A 21,976-nucleotide genomic window follows, 5' to 3' on the forward strand; every position below is an offset into this window, starting at 1 on the left:
TATGTATAATATAACTAATTATTTAACATATGTAAAAATAAAACTAAATAATTAAGCTATGTTTAATATTACTCAATATTTAACATATGTAAAAATATAACTAAATAATTAAGCTATGTATAATATAACTCAATATTTAACCTATGCGAAGATATAACTCAATATTTAACATATGTGAAATAAAACTAAATATTTTACTTAAGTAAAAGTTTAACAAAATATTTTTCCAATGTGAACTTTTAACTACGTATGTTACTTATTTCAAAGCATAACGAAATATGGTATCTAAGTATCTAAGTACTTTTCTATTTGCAAATATAAAGAAATATTTGATCAATGCCAATATAACTAAATATATTCATTTCACATATCTGAAAGTATAACGAAATAAATGACTTAACTTAGAAGGTTTCTATTTATAATTAAGACATATTTCATCAGTGTGAAATAATAATGAAATTGTTAATGCTAGGTTCTCACTATGGTGCGGTGTGTTACGATAGCATTGTCTCTATTGAGACAAGATCGGCTACGTGCAGATGCATTCGGATACGTTTCGATACGATCAACACGATTGCTACGCCCTACCTCAATATATGATAAGACCTGATAGAATCACCACGATTACTCCACGATTAAAACCACGATTTCAATCGTAGCGTGAATCGTGAATCGTCATAGTTTAGCTCTATGACAACAATTCCAGGCCAAGTAAGATTCAATGCATATACATGTAGTTCAAAAAGGCATTTCCTGAACAATCTTAACTAGACCTGAGAATATAGGAATTTAGAATGGAAGACGAAACCAAGTGTCTGTACAGAAACACCAAACCCCACAACATCATTTGGCAGCCATTTTGAAAAGTTTATGTACAATATTCTATTTACTTTCCATGAACAACCATGGTTTATCCTATCATCCAACCAGATGTAATTCTTGGTATCTGGTACTTTCGACAAGAATTTAGTCTGTGGTGTCTATTTGATTGTGGGTATCTTTACTTATTGCAATCTGATTATGTATTTCGTTTCGTTTTTTTTATATTTTCCATTGCCTTCACTACATGAAGATCTGACCGGTTTTAGTGGTGAAAGTTCGCGTCAGGTGTCATACGAGCGGCGTTTTACCTTGTGACGTCAGACATTGATTAACCAATCAGTGGCTTTGTAGTGGGTTACCTACAGTTCCGTGCACTGCGGGTTATATAACAACCCATCCAGTTCCTAGTGTAGTAGAGACAAATAAAACGATATTTTGGACTATAAAAAACGAAACGGAATATGATCTGTGTTTTAATCAGATTGAGTGAAGACGTGGTTTTAGTCTATAACATCTTATTGACGTTCCTGATGTTTCTGAGATTCAGGGTTGTCGTCCCCAAGATGATTATAAGTAGGATCATCTGCCTGGCATTGACTGTCAAATGTTGAATTCGTCAAGACAGCGTTCTGATGGTGTGGTTTCGTGGTATGACCCTTTATACCGAGATGGTCATAGTTAGAATCGCAGTAGGGGTCATCCACGGTCTTCTTTGTCTGACTTTGACTGTTAGATGTGGAATTCGTAGCACCAATGTTCTCTTGAGGTTTTGGAGTATGACCCTTCTCACCAAGATGGTTATAAGTAGGGTCATTATTAGAATCATCGACATTCTTCGTGCTGTGGCTGTCTTGTTGTGCAGTATAACCCTTCCCACCAAGATGGTTATAAGTAGGGTCATTATTGGGATCATCGACATGCTTTGTGTTGTCGTCTTGTTTTGGGGTATGGCCCTTTTCACCAAGATGACTATAAGTAGGGTCATAATTGTGATCATCGACATTCATCGTGCTGTGGTTGCCTTCTTGTGATTTTGATGTATGACCAATTTTACCAAGATGATTATAGGTAGGCTCATTATGGAGATCAGCGATATTCTTCGTGCTGTGGTTGTCTTGTTGTGGAGTATGAACCTTCCCACCAAGATGGTTATAGGTAGGGTCATTATTAGAATCATCGACATTCTTCGTGCTGTGGTTGCCTTGTTGTGATTTTGATGTAGGACCAATTTTACCAAGATGATTATAGGTAGGGTCATTATTGAGATCATGGACATTTTCCGTGTGGTGGTTGCCTTCTTGTGATTTGGGAGTATCCTTTTTGTCACCATGGAATGGTGATTTCGAAAAGACAGTGTTGCCTGTTTGTGGTTTTGTGATAGAATGTTTGTCACCCAGATGATTATAGGTAGGGTCATCAATATTTGCCTTCGATTTTTGGGGTTGGTATTGACTGTTAGATGGTGGATTCAGATTTCTAGTATTGTCTTGTTGTGGTTTTGAGATTTGGCCCTTTTCACCCAGATGGTTATAGGTAGGATCGCTGTAGGGATCAGATAAAGCATGTTCGTCACCCTTTGGAATATGATCATAATACGTTTTATCTTTCACCATAGAGGTTGACGAGGTACGTTTAAATTGGTCGTAATTTGGATCCATAGGTTCCTCTTTTCCCAAATTATCTGCTGTTGTCTTCGCACTGATGTGATCATATTCCGATGGATTACCTGTACCCTGTCGTCTGGTATTCTTTGGTTTCACCACACTATATTGAAATTTCGAATCTAATGGTTGGGTTCTGGGGTCTAGCTTAATGCGGGGATCACAGTAGCCAGATGTCGGTTTCGATTTGATGTCAAAATCGTTGTCAATGACATGATAGTTTGACTCCTGTTTTGGCGATGTCTTGTTAGGTGGACTACCAACTGCTTTGATGGACTTGGTGCTAAAATCATGGTCTATGTATGTGTAGTTCGTCTCACCTTGAGACGATGCGGTGCTTGGTAGTTTAGCAGCTTTGGTGCCAAAATCACCGTCAATGTATGTGTAGCTCGTGTCCTCGTTTGGTGTTGTGGCGCCTGTGTAGTTTGTCTGATTTTTGGGCGATGCGGTTTGTGACTTAGCAGTATTCATGCCTAAATCATGATCTATGTCTTGGTAGTTCGTCTTCGCTTTGGTTGATTTAGCAGTAAAACCATGATCAATAACTTGGTAGTTTAACTCATCGTTTGGTGGAGTATTATTTGATGAACTACCCGCTGGGTTCTTGTTGTTGGTTGAGTTCTGTAAGAAACTATCGTCGATATAGTGGTAAGATGAGTCGTGTTTCTTTGTATCACCATCTTGTATTGTATTATATTCAGATTCAACCCTGTTGTTTTTATTGGTATATTCTAACTCCTGATGATTATCACCTGATTTACTTCTCCTTCTTCTGGAAAATAAAATCAACATCATGTCATAACCATATAAAATGTATGTGAAATGCCTAGGAGTGGGGTTCTGTAGTTGAAGGTTGGATTGGCAGGGTTCGGGTGTCTTCTAGGAGAGATTGGCGGGGTTCGGGTGTTGCGAACTCCCTGTAATCTCGGAGGTGAGCTGGTGGTAGCGGTAAGAGAGATTGTCGAGTTCGGGTTTTGATAACTACCTGGCCTCTAGAAGAGGAGCCGGTGGTGCAAGTTAGAGGTAGGCGGGATTGGCGAAGGGTTGGGTGTTGATCACGCCATGACCTCTAACGTAAGACATGTGGATTAAGATATTGTTTCTAATATGTGATGTCATCTTTAAACCATATCAAAGCAACATCACGTGACTCCTTTCCTGTCAATCTAATGATTGACTGACTAACGTTATATCATTAGTGCAAAGGGGGGCCATGGTTAGGGTGACCCACCATAAATAAATATCTCCATATATCTCGACAATTTCGCAACAATATTTATATATATGCCAAGCCTCAAATCAGTTTCACACAATTATAGTCACTAAATAAACGGTCATGTTGTACTTAATAAGCTATGACCATTAATCATCTATAAATAATAGACTGAAAACTGGTTCCATGTGTCGTCCATAACATCCAGACACTTTGGAGTAAAAGATAGGTTACGTGCCCTTGTTTTGAAATTAGTCTCGCTTAACCAGTCTATCGACCATTCTACGTCTGATTGACAGGTCGGGATAATACTTTTTTACGAAACATAACAGAAAGCTAGAACAAGAAATTGAATTTAGAAATGAGCACGTTAGCTAGCTCAACAATTGTTTTAAGAAGCTTGTAAAAGTAAAATGAAACTACTGCTAGTATCATGTTCCTGTCTAACCCGAGTGTTTCAGAGATATTATTTGTACTAAACCAAAAGATGCCGCTCTTAACGGTACAGTTAATGATAAAGCGATTTAAAAAATGAAACGAACGTAATTTCTAAATCTGCTGTAATAACCAAGAAGCTTAATTTTACTGCTATTCAAAATCGTCAACAATAAATTTTTTACGACTGTAATAGTTGATAGATTTGTAGAGAATTGCACGTGCCATGGCTATTTATAGTATCATACTGTCAGAAAGTTGGCCTCGACACGGCAAATGTACACGCCTCAGTGGTAGTCTCGAACTATCAGCGGTTGACTGTATTTCTGTAGGTGCATGGGTCACCCTACCAAGGTGACTCAGTCAGAAGGGCGTGAAACATTGTAGCACAATGTGTATATATTTATATGTTATATATTACCTGATTATACAGTAACCCTCTACAACTAACGACACGTTAACTTGAACCACGATGTATTATTATGTATGTAAATTCAACCATACCTTATTCTACAATAAACAACCACCATCACTACCAATATAACTACCACAATACCAACAACACAGCCAATTAATAAACCCAACTCATCTGAAGACCCTGGAACTGTTTCTGGAACTAACAAGTTGTTGAGATTAGATAATTACTGGTGGATCAATTATATCTTAAGAAGTTGACTAAAAGAATTGTAATCAGATTCTGGATTGAACGATTTCTACCTCTACCAAAATCTATCGTCTACCTTCTGTGCATGATGACAGTGTGTGGAAGACTTTGTCCTTTATAGATCTTAATTTGATCCAAACCATCAAATTGTAAAAACATCCATTAAGACCGGTCGTCCTTAGCAGTGATATAGGTCGTTAAACCCAGTTATGTCTATACAATACAACTGTTTCGCCTTATCAGCAGTAACAAATAACCTAATGATAGCCTGTTGTTATAAGCCGGAAGTTTTAATTAATAACCTACTTGAACTTGGTTGTAAATATCTGGTACAAGCAATGCTTGGTCCTGAAAATATAATTAATACTTGTTAAATAAATCATCAACTGATAGTGAATATACTATCTACATACGGTTAATGACAGTGAATATACTATCTACATACGGTTAATGACAGTGAATATACTATCTGTACACGGCCAATGGCAGTGAATATACTGTGTGTACACGGTCAACGGACAGTTAATGTACTGTGTATACGTTGTTCAATATAACGTCAACTGACAGTGAATAAACCATGGATACACGGTTAAGTATAACGTCAATTGGCAGTGAATATATTGCGTATACACGGTTGATTATAGACTCAACTGACAGTGAATATACTGTCTATACACGGTTAAGTATATATAACGTCAACTGAAAGTGAGTATTCTATATGTACACGGTTAATGACGGTGGATATAATGTGTATTCCCAATTAAGTTTTAAGCCATCTGACAACCAATATAATGTGTACATATGGTTAGTGTTAATACTTGGTAAACCAAGTCCTACGCCATTTTGTAATCGATCTATAGCGAAGTGGTTCCATATACAATTTTATTTTTTTATTGTTCGAATAAGATAGAAATTGTCCTACCTCCATATACTTTAATCCACAGGACACCCTCTTCTTCGTCTGTGATGTCATCAATTTTAACATTTATAGTTTTTCCAGATATTTTTAACTCTGAACCAAGACTAATTACATCTTTAGAGCAGTTTAATAAATCTTGGTTCCGGGAAAATACTTGAATTTTACTACATGATTTTACACTCAAGTTGATAAAAACACTTTCTATTTGAACTGTCTGTAAACTTGTAAGACTACAAGAAAGGTTACCACTGTAAGGTTGTTGATTAGAGATATAAAGATAGGCTTCATTCGGTAATGTTGTACTATCAATATTTACAAGATAATACATAAGATTATCTGAAACAGTAAAAGTTTGAAATAAAAATGTATGTTAATACTTAAACCCTGTAGACATATCAAAGCTCTGGAGTTTCGCTATAACAACTGTGATCAGTTTAAGTAAATCTTAATGAGTTAGCCTAAAATAATGTGATTTTTATATATTCTTTAAACATGGATTGCTTAACCCCTCCGATATGATCTGATCGGGAGTAGTGCCGATGCTTCCTTAAACGTTGTAATATATTCTAGTCTCTTTCTAAAATGAATAAAGTGAAAGTAATAATTTACCTGGTATACATATATAAGGATAGTAGATATAATTATAATCAACTCCAGGTGTGAAAGGAGAGGTGAGACTACAGGTACGTTTATTAGAACAGTTTTTATAAACTTGTAAACGATCGTCTCCATCAACAGGTAAGTGTAGATCTGCTATATTTCTTCTACAACATTTTCTGTCAACACATGAGGTGGTATTTAGACTCGGTTTACAGGACGAGTTGATCGTCTTATCATAACGTATTTTACGTATCTCGGTTCGTTCATCTATTACTATCACTTCACCTTCACCACAAGTCAACGTGTGTTTGGTACCAGATTCTGATCGACATTCATTCATTTGAGGAGCTGAAATATGATCATATCAAAGTGGTAGTCAAACGATCCTGCATTCTTATGCTGTCAAAAATCAATCGAAATTTGGGATTTGGAAATTTTATTATGTCACAGTGTTATTTATTGGAGATATATCATGTTTGGTTTAGACATTATTTATTTTGAGGGTATCGTAAAATTTAAAGGCATAAGTAAACAAAAACAAACCTAGGAGGCGTATATTAATTTGTGTCCATGTGGGTACGGTATATAAAATATGTACAATTTTTAGTAATATGGACTAATCATAATTACGGTATTCTAATTATGATACCAAGATTTTGTTTGACTGCTTTCTCTAGTTACCCATGTCCAACATTCATTCACTAAATATCAACCATTTTGAACAGATACAATAGCATCTACAAGAACATGTACAATTGAATAACTTAGTGTGTACTTACCCGAAGCAGTAGACACAGAACAACAATCATCACAGGTTATACTTATATTTGAATCTGTAATATGATATTGTTATACAATACACACTATATGGTATAAAAGATATGGAATGTTAATCATATACCGGTTGTTTAATGGGCGTTTTGTCTCCCCTCCCCGATGAACGTGTTTCCACAATTGCACTTCATTTAAAAAACACACTTCTTTGGTTGTAGGGTTGGATTTAGTTTATAATGAATGTATTAAACAATATTTCTGATAATGGTCTGGGGCATCGTAAAAACATAACTCAGTATGGAAGAGTTTCCAGAGGAGTTCTATTTAGTCCGGTCGCTAAAGCCAATATTTCGAGTCTCTTTTAAAGACTTGGACCAAAATTCCATAAATCATTAATCGGTTCTCGAGAGTATACTTATAACCGCCGAAGCCAACGCAAAATCAGAGCAGTTGATAAAAATCAATTCCGTTGGGCAATATTCATCTTTCAAGATGTTTTAGATTTATATGGAGGCAACCCACTTAGATATTGTTTCTTAGGAACTTATTTTGGATTGGGTATGCTTAACACGAGGAAACGTAATTGGCTTTCTTTTAAAAAAAAAAAAAAAAAAATTGGTATTTAAAGCAATATTAATAATACATAGTTGAGAAATTGACATCTGAAGACGATATAACACAGTCGTTCATAAAGACAAAAGCATTGACATTTCGTGTCATTAAACAGTCATTGACAATACCAAATCGAGACCCTTTTGTGACTTTAGATTTCGTATTTTATACCATCATCACCACACTGATCAGCAGTTAATAATCATCGAGGGGGTGACATAGGTACTGGATAATTAGCTAGCAAAAGTACCCTTGTCCTTTCTTAATTACAAGAAAAAAAGTTTTGAAGTATATTTAGGTACAAGATGTCTCCTATTTAGTCTAAATTAGTATTTAAAATGAGTATAAGGCACCATTCTGCCCGAATTACTTTATGTTAGTAAATAATGCACGCACCACCATCGAGCCATAAGTCAACGCCGTGTGATGTGACGTCACATGTAGAAGGCATTTGAACTTATAAAGATCACTCATCTTCTCCGTCACGCAATGCAGCGCAGGATTGATATATGCAGCCACTGGCTTGGCTCCATAACTGTACAGTGACATTCCAATTAGGAGTCCTAGTAATCAGGTCGTATAATCAAACTTTGAGAATAACCAGTCAAGTGGCGTAGTTTCGATTACTTGAGAAAACAGTACGGTCGCATGTCTAGCCTACGGGTTTTTCCACGAACCCCCCTTCAGCCAAAGAACCCCTACGCGCAAGGGAATTATTGAAACAAAATTGAACAATATGATCTCTCTCTCTCTCTCTCTCTCTTATATTCTCACTTGGTGTTGTTATTCGTAACCAAATATAATCATCATCTTCAACAGTTATGTTGTTAAGTACTACTTGGTAAATCTTGTCTCCAGAAATTGAAAGTTCTTCAAAATCATAGAATATACCACCTTCATCTATACATCTTAATAACGTCTGATTCCCGGAATAAATCTTCACGTTGTAACTTGATTCTTCTGTCAGATCAATGTAGACACTGTGGATGGTTATTATTTCAGGACTTGTTATATTACAACTTCTAGTAATTGTTGTACCTGTAGTTTGTGTTCTACCAGAATAATATAAATAACCTTTGTATTGAATACTGGCATCGGTGATGTCCATCATATTGTACATCAGACTAACTGTAAATACAACACATATATATATTGATGTAATATATTTGTTGGCAGAAAACAAAACAAACAAATAAAAAAAAGCGCTTAGCACATTGACTTTCACTGCTGGGTGCATAGTGTGTAGAACCTATCACTAAGTATTGACTAACAGGGTGGATTATATCGTTTTTTGTTTATCAGGAATCGGTTTGTAATATGCTGCAAATCTGAAGATACCAATAATAATGCTAATAGATATTCACACGATTGTTCAGTGATCAGAATTTCATCTTGTATGTGTGCATTGGTATGTGTATGAAATTCATTATTTCTGTTATTTACTATCAAATTATTTCTCAAATGTAAATAGATATTCACACGATTCTTCGGTGCTCAGAATTTTAGCTTGTATGTATGTATATGAAATTCATTATTTCTGTTATCTGCTATCATATTACCTGTTTCAATAAAATTAGTGAAAACAGATTTGTGTTGATGATCTTTTTTTAACCATTAGTTGTGATTCCAAATTTAATCCATACAGATATCAAAGTGCCGCACTTCCCAAAACATGTGCCAATCCGCATGTAACGAGAATAAATATGAATTGTAAATTAAATAACACTACATATTGCGCCGTATTCTGCAGACTACGGCGGTAATCGAAATCGCCGACAAATACTACTATTGTTCACTGCCATCCATTATTGTTTAAAAACATTCCCCGATTCGAGAATATTAATAAATAATTTAATAATTTATTTAGAATGTAGCGACAATTTAACCTATAGTAACAATGTGTGAGATAGCTTTATTTAACGTCCGCTTCCACCGACAATACTCACCAGAAATTTATATAGTTAACGATTTCACGCTCTACTGGCGTCGGTTCCACTTACTGACGCACATCAAAGATAACTGGCGGTTTCACTCAGATAGTGAACGGAAGCTCCAGTAGTGATGCGTTGCTAATTAGTCACGCTTTTGTCAATTTCTCCCGCACGCACCTGGCATGTGATATGGTCGGCTTAACTCACGTCTGTTTAATTACTCACGTTATTTTTACATACTGACACAAGTAAGGAATACTAACCAACTGACTTAAATAATCACCTTATGATTATTACTGACCATTTATAGGAATACTGAGTACGGTACAAATACTGACGGGTTTAAGCGATTACTGACAACACGTATATTTCTCACGAATTTCCATGAATAGTAACCACAATGAACATTTTCTACTTCATTTAAGGATATTCTAACACAGAGGCCGGTTAGTCAATACTTACAGATAGGTTCTACACACTATGCATGTTACCGTGTTTATTGCAGTAAAGCATGGTGCACTGAAAACATTGTTGCGATATGTTGTTAAATGTATGACAGTATTAGGAATACCATTATCATGACTTTGTAACATGCTTCAGATTATATTGTATATTGTGTACTATACAGTACAGAATAGTGAATTGAATATAATGCTTCAGTGTATATTTTTAATTACAATTATTGTTAAATATACGACAGTATTAACAGAGCAGTATCAGGACATTGTATGGTTGTATATAGAAGAATTACCTGGAACACATATATATGGATAACGTATATAATCATAGCCAGTATCACGCCTGTAAGGAGATGTGACGGTACAAGTTGGTTGATTTGAACAGTTTCTATAAACTGATAAACGATCTGATTGGTTAACTGGTGTAAAACCTTCATAATGTTTTTGCCGTTTACAGCATGTTGCGTTACATATTTCCATCTCATCTTGGCGGCATGCATATTCGGGCTCTTTGCTGGTATATGCAATTTTGTTGGCATCCTTGGATTCATCTACTGCTATAACTTCACCATCTTTACAAGTTAGAGTATGACGCGAACAGGGTGATTCTGGTTGTCTATAGCAACCATAAGTAACCTCACCATCAACTATAACAAACACTGCTAGAATACAAACAAATATGGTCATTTTATGGCTATAAATGAAATAGGGTTTAATGTTATACTGTTCTGTACTTATGTGACTAGCTAACAAACTAAGTCGCATTGAGGAAATTTTGAAAATTGAGTTGTTATGTTCACATTCTATATCTCAATACCTTCAAAATGATGCATGGTTGGTGTAAATCAGTCACAAATTGGCCGAGCTGTGTCTGTTTGAAGCCGCCCAAGCAAGGGAAGAAAGTTTTGAGAAAAAGCAAGTTAAAGATGTCGGTATGTTCCAAAGCAAAATCACATAGCAACCATGCCGTTTATTTGCTATTTTGTCGATTAATATTTCATTCTCAAGATTTTCAGGGGTGCTGAAGTCGAAAATCGTAGTCAAAATTTGATCCGACATTTGTTTTATTATATAAAGATTATATATTTTGTCTCACCAACTAGAACATTTATCTCATACAATGCACTCTTTACGTAACAAAACATCAACAACACATACGGCAAATTCACATTTCTTATGATAGTGTTACAATTTAAAACTAATGACAAAAATCTATACATTAGTAATCTATGTTTTGAATATTATAGTTTTGGTGAGATTAAGTTCTGTTAATCTCGTCAATTAATTAGTACCTTCGACTATCAGTAAAATTCTCTTCGAAAAGAAATTATTGCCCATTTTGTTTATTTCTATGTAGGTCTATAAATTAGTTATTTTTGAAGACGAAACGGCCTTACTCTTGGCAATTATCAATCAATTAATCATTAATCTGTGATAATTGATTAGTATTACCCAATGAATGAATGAAATGTTGTTTAATGGCACGTCAGCTCCAACCGGGATATATTGCGCCAAACATATAGCGAATTTAACGAGACAAATTAAAACAATATCACAGGGATGTAATTCATATATGTAAATAAAACAAATATCACAGAAAATATAATTAAATATAAATATATCAAATTCATTACAAATATAAATATTTAAAACGTAATACATATGAAATATACAATTAAAATTTTGAAAAATAAGTTTGTCTATTTAAAAAAAAAAAAATCTAGCGCTTTACAATATAGACCCGATTGGGCAAAGAACTAATATAGTGATTGGCAACGGTAATACCATGATCTTGTATGTTTGAGATGCTTGGAGTCAATCAAAATATGATTAACCGGCAGTGTTGACATTCTGGTTGAGGGTCTCGCTTTAAGATAAATATGTGAGTTAATGCGATATCACCCTAGGTATAAGTGGACGTAAAACTCAGGAACTAATGAACGAGGTATGATGACCTATGCGAGAGTGACAAAGACAACATCATTTCTCCTGTTAGACCTGTAGGAGCTTGGTCAATCTCCAAGGAGAGGCTTTATGTGAAGAAGTTTGTTGTTTGTGCCTGCAGGACTAGCACGGAAATCATGCGCATGGCCTCCGAGATAGACAAAAGGTATACATACTCAAGCCAAAAATATATTGAAATAAATCTAACTTGATTGACCCGAGCCGTGCTCTTCAAAAAGGCAGCTAGGACACAAAAGTAATTCTAAAGATCAAAAACTACCAAAGTCGATTGACCACTCTGACCTCCCGTCTAGGTTAACCAACAGTTAAACAAGTATTTATAACATAAACAACGATTTATAACATAATTACCTGTTGTAAGAAGTAATAAATACTTGATCATATTATACATGGCGATAAACTCGTCTGCAAAATTCACGCTGGCCTGTTAAACGTTTTTCCTGATAATTACTAAGTTAATTTTTCCTGATTCATTGGTTTGTTCGCTGTTCGTGCCTTATTATATCAGATGTCCAATTTTATGACCAACGTGAAGTCCTTGAATTAACACATATTACATCAGTATTTAACACACACATTACACTGGTTAATACCCGGTATTATGAGTTACACAGTACACCATATACACACCAAGGAATATTATGTTACTGATATCCCTCATGTCGTGCATATATCTCTTTATACATAGATATACATGTATCAGGCGACGATGATTTTGCAGTGTGTATATTTGTTTGTCCCAGATGATCATAATATGTTGACAAACCGACAGTGTAAAATACTACATTTATGTACAAGTTGAAAATGAGCCAATTTCTAATAATAGTATTTAACCTTCCTAGTTCGATTCTTTTCATATTTAATACGCAAACTGTATTTAATGATCAGTTAAAGAACGTAGAATCATAGAAAGGGGATGTGTGTTCGTGATTTGTAACATAAAAGATTTGTTTAATTAGTTATATTTATAGGTTACCCACAAAGCGTTTGTGGATATAAAAGCAAATGCATTTCTGTATACGCTGTTAATATTGAGTGGTCTACAACCCTTATAATTTTTTAAAAATACAAATTCTCTTTTGTATACAACACTGCCCATACTGCGACTGATCTGCTAAATAAAACGCGATGATAATCCTTACTGCACAAATCAAATCAATCAAATATATAGTATGTCAACTAAGTGTATGAAAAAAACATTTTTTTATTTTTCTGTGTAGTACGGTGGCTGATTTAGGACATGTAAAAAAAAAAATAATATCTAGAGCGCTTCAGATACTAAGTCGAGCGCTTGAGATAATTAAGTTGAGCGCTCGAGATAATTAAGTCGAGCGCTCGAGATACTATTGGTGTAGTAAAAGGTCGCGTCAGAGGTCGTACGACGTCAGACATTGATTAATTAATCAGCGTTGATGTTTCTAGTGGTCTACCCACAGTTCCATGCATCGCAAGCCAAGAAGTCGCCGTAAAATATGGTTTCATCGGCTAATCCTCCACGCCATCCAGAACGCAGGTTATATAACAATTCCTCCAGATCCTAGGTCAAACGAAACGAAATAGGATATGTGTCTTAATCAGATCGTATTATCCCAATACCCCTCCCCCCTCTCAAAAAAAAAAGAAACGTTAATGTAAGATGATTTTGCTTGCAAAGTTTTTAGCATTATGTTTTTGTTTGCAGACCTTTGAAACAAATTTGCTTGCTAGTTCTTATTCAGGCAAGAGCAGTTCGTGCCTGTGTCAAATCTGTCTTTCTTATCTAAAATTGTCGAGAAAGCTGTTAACAATAGATTGCGATCATACATAACGATAAACAATCTTTGGGATAAGTTTCAGTTAGCCTACCGTCCATCACATAGCACATAAACTACTCTTGTAAGAGTCTTAAACGACATCAGATCTTCTGTGGATAGGGGTTATGTAACGGCACTAATTCTATTGTACCTTTCAGCAGCATTTGATACTGTGGATCATCAAATCCTTTCCAGTCGCCGCAAAAATGAATTCCTGATAAGAGTAAGTGCACTTACTTGGTTTATGCCCTACCTTGAAAACCGCATGTTATAATAAATGATGTTAAGTCTGACCCAGATATCCTTAAATGTGGAGTACCCCAGGGTCGGTTCTAGGCCCAGTGTTATTTTTACTCTAATCGTTATTTGTGGCTAACATTATATCCCAACACGTCATCGATCACCTTTCATACGCTGATGATACACAATTTGTGTCATCCTTCAAGACAAATCAGATCACCCCTGTTCTTAACACCGTCGCCTTATGTTGTTGAGATATAAAATCCTGGATGACCGCAAACAAACTAAAATTAAATGATGATAAGACAGAAGCAATCATGTTTGGAACAAAGAAACATTTACAGGAACTATCTGAAACAAGTGTAACCATCGGAGATTATACCATTCAAGTTTCTAGTACGGTTAAGGATCTTGATGTGGTCCTTGATTCATGGCTTACCTTAAAGACTCGGGTTGATCATCTGTGGTGTTGCTCCCAGCTGCGACGTATTAGCGGTATTAGAAACATCATCACCAAGGATGCCATAAAATCATTAGTTCAATCACTTGTCCTGTCAAGTACACTCGAGCCATACTGTACAAACTCCAAAATGTACAAAATACATGTACAGCTGGATCATATGCAGAACATACAAGTCATCACACATAATCCCTGTCTTGAAATCCCTACATTGGCTTCCGATTCGTGCACGTATAGACTTCAAGAGCCTATGTTTAACGTACCAATGTCAACAGGGCACAACACCCCCATAACTTTCAGAACTACTAACTGTATACCAGCCAGCTCGTACTTTGTGTATTCCATCATCAAAATTAAAACAGTTCGGAGATAGAAGCTTTAGTACTGCTGCACCAAAACTGTGGAACAATTTACCTCAAAATATTCGCGACAGCAAAACTCTTACAAGTTTCAAAGCACAATTAAAAACTCACTTGTTCAAAAAATCTTATGTTGGCTAAAATTTTGAACATACATGTATCTAGTTTATTGCCGTTAAAGGACAATATTGGTGCCAGTCATTATCACATATGTGATAGAGCTGGTTAAACACATTCCCAATATAATTCTAACACAGAGATCATTGCTACGATAGCTGAGTAATACAGGTTTCCCGAATCGGAAGTGGCGAACGCCAAAGGAAAACACGAGTCATCTCTCTATATATCTGACTGATGTAACGAGTTATAACAGATACACGGCCGAATTTCTGCTCACTAATAATTCCTTCGAAGACCAAAAGTTGTTATATGGGACTGTAAGAGGATACCTGACAATTCAATAAAGTAATTGTATATCATTAGATAAGCGAACACGAGAAAAATAGAAATATTCCGTACATTCCCTTGTTTATATTCATACTATACCTTATAAAAACATGGTAATGCACGGAGATTTTATGTTTTTCTTTCGTGTTCACTTATCTAGTGGCAGTCAATTCTTTTTATGAATTGTCAGATATCCTCTCACAGTCTCACACAACAACTTTTGGTCTTCGAGGGAATTATTAGTGAGCAGAAATTCGCCCGTATATCTGTTATCACTCGTCACATCAGTCAGTTATATAGAGAGAGAGGGCTCGTGTTTTCCGTTGGCTTTCGTCACTTCCGATTCAGGAAACTTGTCCTACTCAGCTATCGTAGCAATGATCTCTGTGTTAAAATTATATTTGGAATGTGTTTAACCAGCTCTATCACATATGTGATATAAAATTATGTGTAGCTTAACATTGCTATATATACCGTTCCAATCTGACGTGTTGTCAATTTTGACATAATTTCCGTTTATTGCGCCTAATCAAGTAACATTAAGTCAGCATGCATGTGTGATTAAGATCATTGAGAATAAAAAGTACACAGTAATATTTATACGCTGTTATTCGCCTTGCTAAAATTGAGGGGGTTTATTGGCCATTCGACACCACTTTTTGACCAATCAGAATGGAGCAAATACCTACTTTTTACTACAATTTACAATAACCATTCCGTTCCTTTGTATGATTCGTGAAATTTAATGACATGAAAAAAGACCGAGTTTAACGTCCTTCATTATGTCACTAATTGGGCTAATGAAGTTGGGCATATGCCATACATTGTATTATGAGAGAACTTTTATTTGGAATTCCAACGGTTAATAGTAAGTGCAGGAGCACCAAACTACACACAAAACAAAATTCTACAAGATAAACCTGCGAAAAAGGCAGAAAATAGACATTGCAAAGAAATAAACAAATATCAGATGAAATGACGGGATCTGGAAAGCAAGTTGTAAGCGTGCCGGAATTTCTCCATGTCAACGAGTCAGCAGACTACTCCCTGATGTTGAAAGGGTACAACTCAATCCATTGATAAATTACAATATTATTAAATACTAGCTCATAGAATTTTATTGTACATTTGACATTATGCATGGCATAAAACATATTTATGCATTGAATGGCAGTTGGGATATTTAATGTATACAAATATCACGTGACTGCCAACAGGTAGTCAAACAAAAAATATTTATGCAAGTCCTGCCTTAGCTTTCAAATCGTCTCTGATTTCATATGCAACTGGTAATACCAAATATTAATATTAACCAATATATGGTGTGCTAATTTAAGTTTGAATATTAACTAGAATATTGTGTGTTGATTTCACCTGGAAGTTTTTACTGTTGTACTGTGTGTGAATATTACGTTAAATATTAATTAATATATGGTTTGCTGATTCCAGGTTGAATATTAATTACTATTTGGTATGCTGATTTGATGTGGAATGTTAATTTGTATATTGTATGGAGAGCTAAAGTTGAATATAAACTTCTATATGGTGTACTAATTTCCCCTTGCATATTAACTACGATATTGTGTATTGATTTCACCTTCAATATTAACTTGTATGGTGTATGGATTTCACCTTGAATGTTTAAAATATTGTGAACGAACAATCACCAAATCTATGTACAAATGTATCAGGAATAAAAGTATGTATTGGAAAGCGTGTGTATTGGAAACATGTATATTTTGATCAAGTATTTATTAATTTTATATGCAATTCACTATACATCCGTGGGAGTCCCTGCTTATCAGTGGTACAGCATGGAGGACCTGGCCACGGACAGTGGATAGTCGTGTCTCGGATTGGGTTGGGGCGAAAAACCGAGGTTCCGTGTACATATTGACTTGCACAAAAAAGAAGACCTGACAGTTGGAATTCGATATAAGTATAGGTCCTAGTGCCACTGTCCAAGCAAAACGTCTCTCATAGCAAATTACATGGCGTATGTCAGTCTTCATTATCCCAGTCTGTACAGAACAGTAGGGCGTTAAGCCCCATTTCATTTACAGCAATGATATAACTATATTTGTTTGTATTCCAGCAGTGTTTGTTATTATTGATGGTTTGGTTACTTATGGTTGCTATAGACAACCAACATCACCATGTTCACATCATACTCTAACTTGTAAAGATCGTGTGGTTATAGCAGTAGACGAATTCCCTGTTGGCATTGCATATGGCAGAAAAAGGCATGGATATACATGCCGCCAAGATCAAATGGGAATATGTAATGCAACATGCTGTAGACGGCAAGGACGTAATGAAGGTTTTACACCAGTTAACCAATCAGAACGTTTATCAGTTTATAGAAACTGTTCAAATCAACCAACTTGTACTGTCACATCTCCTTACAGTCCTCATACTGATTATGATTATATACGTTATCCATAAATTTGTATTCCAGGTAAGTCTTCTATACAATGTCCTGATACTGCTCTGTTAATACTGTCGTATATTTAACAATAATTGCAATTAAAAATATAAACTGAAGCATTATATTGAATTCACTGTTCTGTACTATAGTCATGATAATGGTATTTTTAATACTATCATACATTTAACAAGATATCGCAACAATGGTTTCAATGCACCATACTTTACTGCAATAAAGACAAGACGCTAAATGTTATTTGTTTGTTTTGTTTTCTGTCAACACATATTACAGCAATATGTGTTTTATTTACAATTGTTCTGATGTACAATATGATGAACATCAACGATGTGAGTATTCTATATAAGGGATATTTATATTACTCTGGTAAAACACAAACTACAGGTACAACAATTACTAGATGTTGTAATGTAACAAGTCCTGGACCAATACAGGTAGAAAGTGTTTACATATATCTAACAGAAGAATCAAGTTACAACGTGAAGATTTATTTAGGGAATCAGACTTTATTAAGTTGTATAGATGAAGGTGGTATATTCTATGGTTTTGAAGAATTTTCCATTTCTGGAGACAGGATTTACCAAGTGGTACTTAACAACATAACTGTTGAAGATTATATTTGGTTACGAATAACAACACCAAGTGAGAGTATGAGAGAGAGAGAGGGGGGGGTATCATATTGTTTAATTTTATTTCAATAATTCTCCTCCGCGTAGAGGTCTTTAGATGGGGGAGGGGGGAGGGGGGCGTAGGCTAGACATGCAATGCTACTTCTTTTCAAGTAATCGAAACTATGTCACTTGCTTTGATGTTCCCAAAGTTGTCTTATACGACCTAATTACTGGGCCTCCTAATCGCAAAGATATGGAGCCAAACCAGCGGGTTTATAGATCACACCTGCGAGACTGAGAAGGGGCCTTCTACATGTGACGTCACATCACGCGGCGTCGACCATTGGCACGATGGCGCGTGCATTGTTTACGTAACTAAAGTAACCTGATTTGGTTAGAATGGTGCTTTTTATGTACCCATTTAGACTAAATAGGAAATATTTTTTACTTACATATACTTCAAAAACTTTTATTTATTTTTTTATTGTTAAGAAAAATGCGCTAAAATTTAATTTTCAACAGGAAACAAGTAAATATTGCTAGATAATTTCCCCGCACCGATGTCACCCCCGGTGATTGTAGCGGCCTACGAATATTAACCGCTGAACAGTGTGGTGACGTTGGTTTAAAAATAAGAAATCTAAAGTCACAAAAGGGCCTTGATTTGATATTGTAAATAATTGTTAACAGGAACGAAATGTCAATGTTTTTGTCCTTATGAACGACTGTGTTATACCGTCTTCAGATGCCAATTTATCAACTATGTATTATTATTAATGCTTTAAATACCAATCGTCTAGATTTGACTGGCGTGGATACAACAGCAACTCTGTAATCTTGGACTTGTCTTATATACATTTTATATCAAGCATGATACAAAATTTATAAGCATAAATTTACATAAAACTCAAAGAGAAAATATATCCCATTCTCTCAACCCCACGCCACTAAGTCCTGCCAGTGTGGTCAGACGTCTGGCAAACATTACACCTGGTTTCTCCTAAGAACTCAAATGGTCGTCTGATTTGACAAAACAAATTTTCCTCTGTTATATTCCCTGGTATTTCATATTAATTAGGTGACTGGATAATTGCGCCCAATGACGTCGGGAATTAGCCAAATATGGATATGTAAACTAATTAGTCTTAAATATAGGTGGGTCACAAACCAATATCGTGACAGATACCATGTCATAATATCCTGTCCTAATCACGAAGTTGTAAACAAATTACGTTTTAATGGAATGAAATGAAATGGTGTTTAACGTCCTGCTAATTATGTTTGAGATAAATAGAACTTTTATGTCAGACTGACATAATTTATCTTATATTAATATATTACAATAGCTAGTTGTACGTGGCAAGGAGTAGGGTCGCCTGTCCAACCTCGTGGGTTTTCTCCGGGTCCTCCGGTTTCCTCCCACTGCTAAAGACCCCTACGCGCAAGCGAATTACGTAAATAAAATTAAACCATATGTTAGTCCCGAAATGACCTAGTTTGTGTTGAGTGGACGTTAAACCCCATTTCTCTCTCTCTCTCTCACAATAGCTAGTTATTCTAGTGGTCGTCCAGGTATTGTAGTATTGCGTGGCTTTGCTACAATATCACCCCGATTGAAGTGGACGTTAATTAAATCTATTTCGCAAAAAGATCGCCGTCTGTAACCCTGGTGTATGATTAACTTGCCATATCTTATATACCATATAGTTTGTATATGCATATTATATTACAGAGTCAAAGATAAGTATAACATGTAATGATTGTTCTTCTACGTCTACTACTTCGGGTAAGTACACAATAAGTTCTTCAATTGTAGATGTTATTGGATCTGTTCTAAAATGATTGATATTTAGTGAATGGTTGTAGGACATGGGTAACTAGAGAAAAAAGTCACGCAAAATCTTGGTATCATAATAATAATACTGTAATTATGATTAGCCCATATTGCAAAAAAAAAATGTTCTTTAATTAAGAAAGTAATTTCAATGAATAATTTTAAAATGGTTCATTCAACAATGTTTTAAAGTTGTTACTGGTCTGCCAGCAATCAAAAATTTAATATAACAATAGATGGAAAACGTTTCATATCCCACCCCATATACTTGCCTATGCCCACTACAGTGAATAATGAGAACAGATCGGATTCTGATTTAATATTTAATTTCATTTATTTATTTACTCAAGTGCAGTTTACGAAAGTTATCCGAAATATGAAACACCAGTACCGTATCATAACTCCCCCAGGAAACTGTAATTTACTGACTTTACACAGGCCCATGGCAATGGTATTTAAACAAAAAATATGACAGCAAAAAAAATAAGTGAAATGAAATGGGATTTAACGTCCTAAATTTCTGCTTCTAATGAAGACCGGCATACGGCATACAGTGTGCTATGGGGGGAAATTTTGCCCCGACAGCGGCACTGTGGCCTACTCTTATATCGAATTCCAACTACCAGGGGATCTTTTACGTACACGCCAATGTATACACGGGTCCTCGGGTTTTCGTACCATCCAAACGACTAAACAGTTGTCCTTGCCAGGCCCCTCGTTCTAAAATAAGATGCCGCATAAATATGCCTATACAATTATACATTCTGACTGTCAGCACGCGTGACCCTGATTTAATTTAAACTTGTGTTAGCCCAAGTCACATTCGGTATTTATCAAAAAATACATTTACATTAAATTAAATTTATTCTAAATATGTTCAATCTAGATGTAGGCCTATTTTGTGTGAAGTTTATAATTAATATGACTATATAGGCTACGTGCATTAACACTGGCTAGTCTACAATTAAAACCGAATTGAAATATATATGGGTATATAATGTCCCAGAAACTTCGTTTGTAAGAATGATTAACGGTAATTTTAATAATAGGCGTCACCTTGTTTAGATTAAACAGACTTGCACTGACAAGTCTCCAGATACTAAAAGAAGGTCCAGCCTATACCCGCTCTTTCCTGCTTGGGAGCATTCATTTTAACAATTTTACATGTAACCCGATGACCTTTGACCGTTGACCGTTGACCTCAAGAACTCAAGATGCAAAAGACAAAAGACAAATGACATTTTGCAAAGTTACTTTGTTGAAGTGTATATGTGAAAAGGTTGTGCACATTAGTGGATTTTTTCCAAAAAACATTTGTAATTTGACATTTGACTTTTACTTTAACAGTATTATGTATTCATCATTATAAGTATAACGACATATGTATTTTGCATCTTAGGTATTAGGTATTTTCTATGATGTATAATAACACTTTCAACATACATTTAGTTTTGGCCCTTAAATCCCGCCATATGATCCAGGATTCAGAGCGTATGTAGTCTTACAATCTTCGATTGGGAAGCCGGTCACCAGGATAGTCTTATACATGTACTAATTATTCTTAACAATCTTTTATTCGGATTTGTATCTGCATAGGGATTTGTATCTGAATAGGGATTTGTATCTGAATAGACATTTTGGAATCTACATATCCTATATCATGTCCGTCAGATATAAACATAGGCATAGATACATTTATTTACATTTTATAAATAAACAAAAAATGTACAAG

At 35.3% G+C, this 21,976-nt stretch overlaps 1 protein-coding gene across 1 annotated transcript; it reads right to left on the reverse strand.

Moving 5' to 3' along the window:
- Positions 1 to 703: 703 nt before the first annotated feature.
- On the reverse strand, positions 704 to 5,973 carry LOC130010828 (protein PFC0760c-like). Its single transcript, XM_056098907.1, has 4 exons — positions 5,718 to 5,973; positions 5,102 to 5,143; positions 4,636 to 4,747; positions 704 to 3,255 (listed from the first exon to the last, which is right to left on the reverse strand). Exons 3-4 carry the CDS (start codon positions 4,659 to 4,661, stop codon positions 1,338 to 1,340), a joined length of 1,944 nt encoding a protein of 647 aa, XP_055954882.1. The 5' UTR covers positions 4,662 to 4,747; positions 5,102 to 5,143; positions 5,718 to 5,973; the 3' UTR covers positions 704 to 1,337.
- Positions 5,974 to 21,976: the final 16,003 nt, after the last annotated feature.

The sequence above is a fragment of the Patella vulgata genome, chromosome 2 (genome assembly GCF_932274485.2).
Source record: "Patella vulgata chromosome 2, xgPatVulg1.2, whole genome shotgun sequence".
Classification (NCBI taxonomy): Eukaryota; Metazoa; Mollusca; class Gastropoda; family Patellidae; genus Patella; species Patella vulgata.

Bases quoted from the DNA above. Each gene is read 5' to 3' on its own strand.
- LOC130010828 (XM_056098907.1), bottom strand. From the start codon at position 4,661: ATGGTGGTTGTTTATTGTAGAATAAG. The intron at 3,256-4,635 runs GTATGGTTGAAT...TTTATTTTCCAG, and splicing joins GTTGTTTATTGTAGAATAAG to AAGAAGGAGAAGTAAATCAG.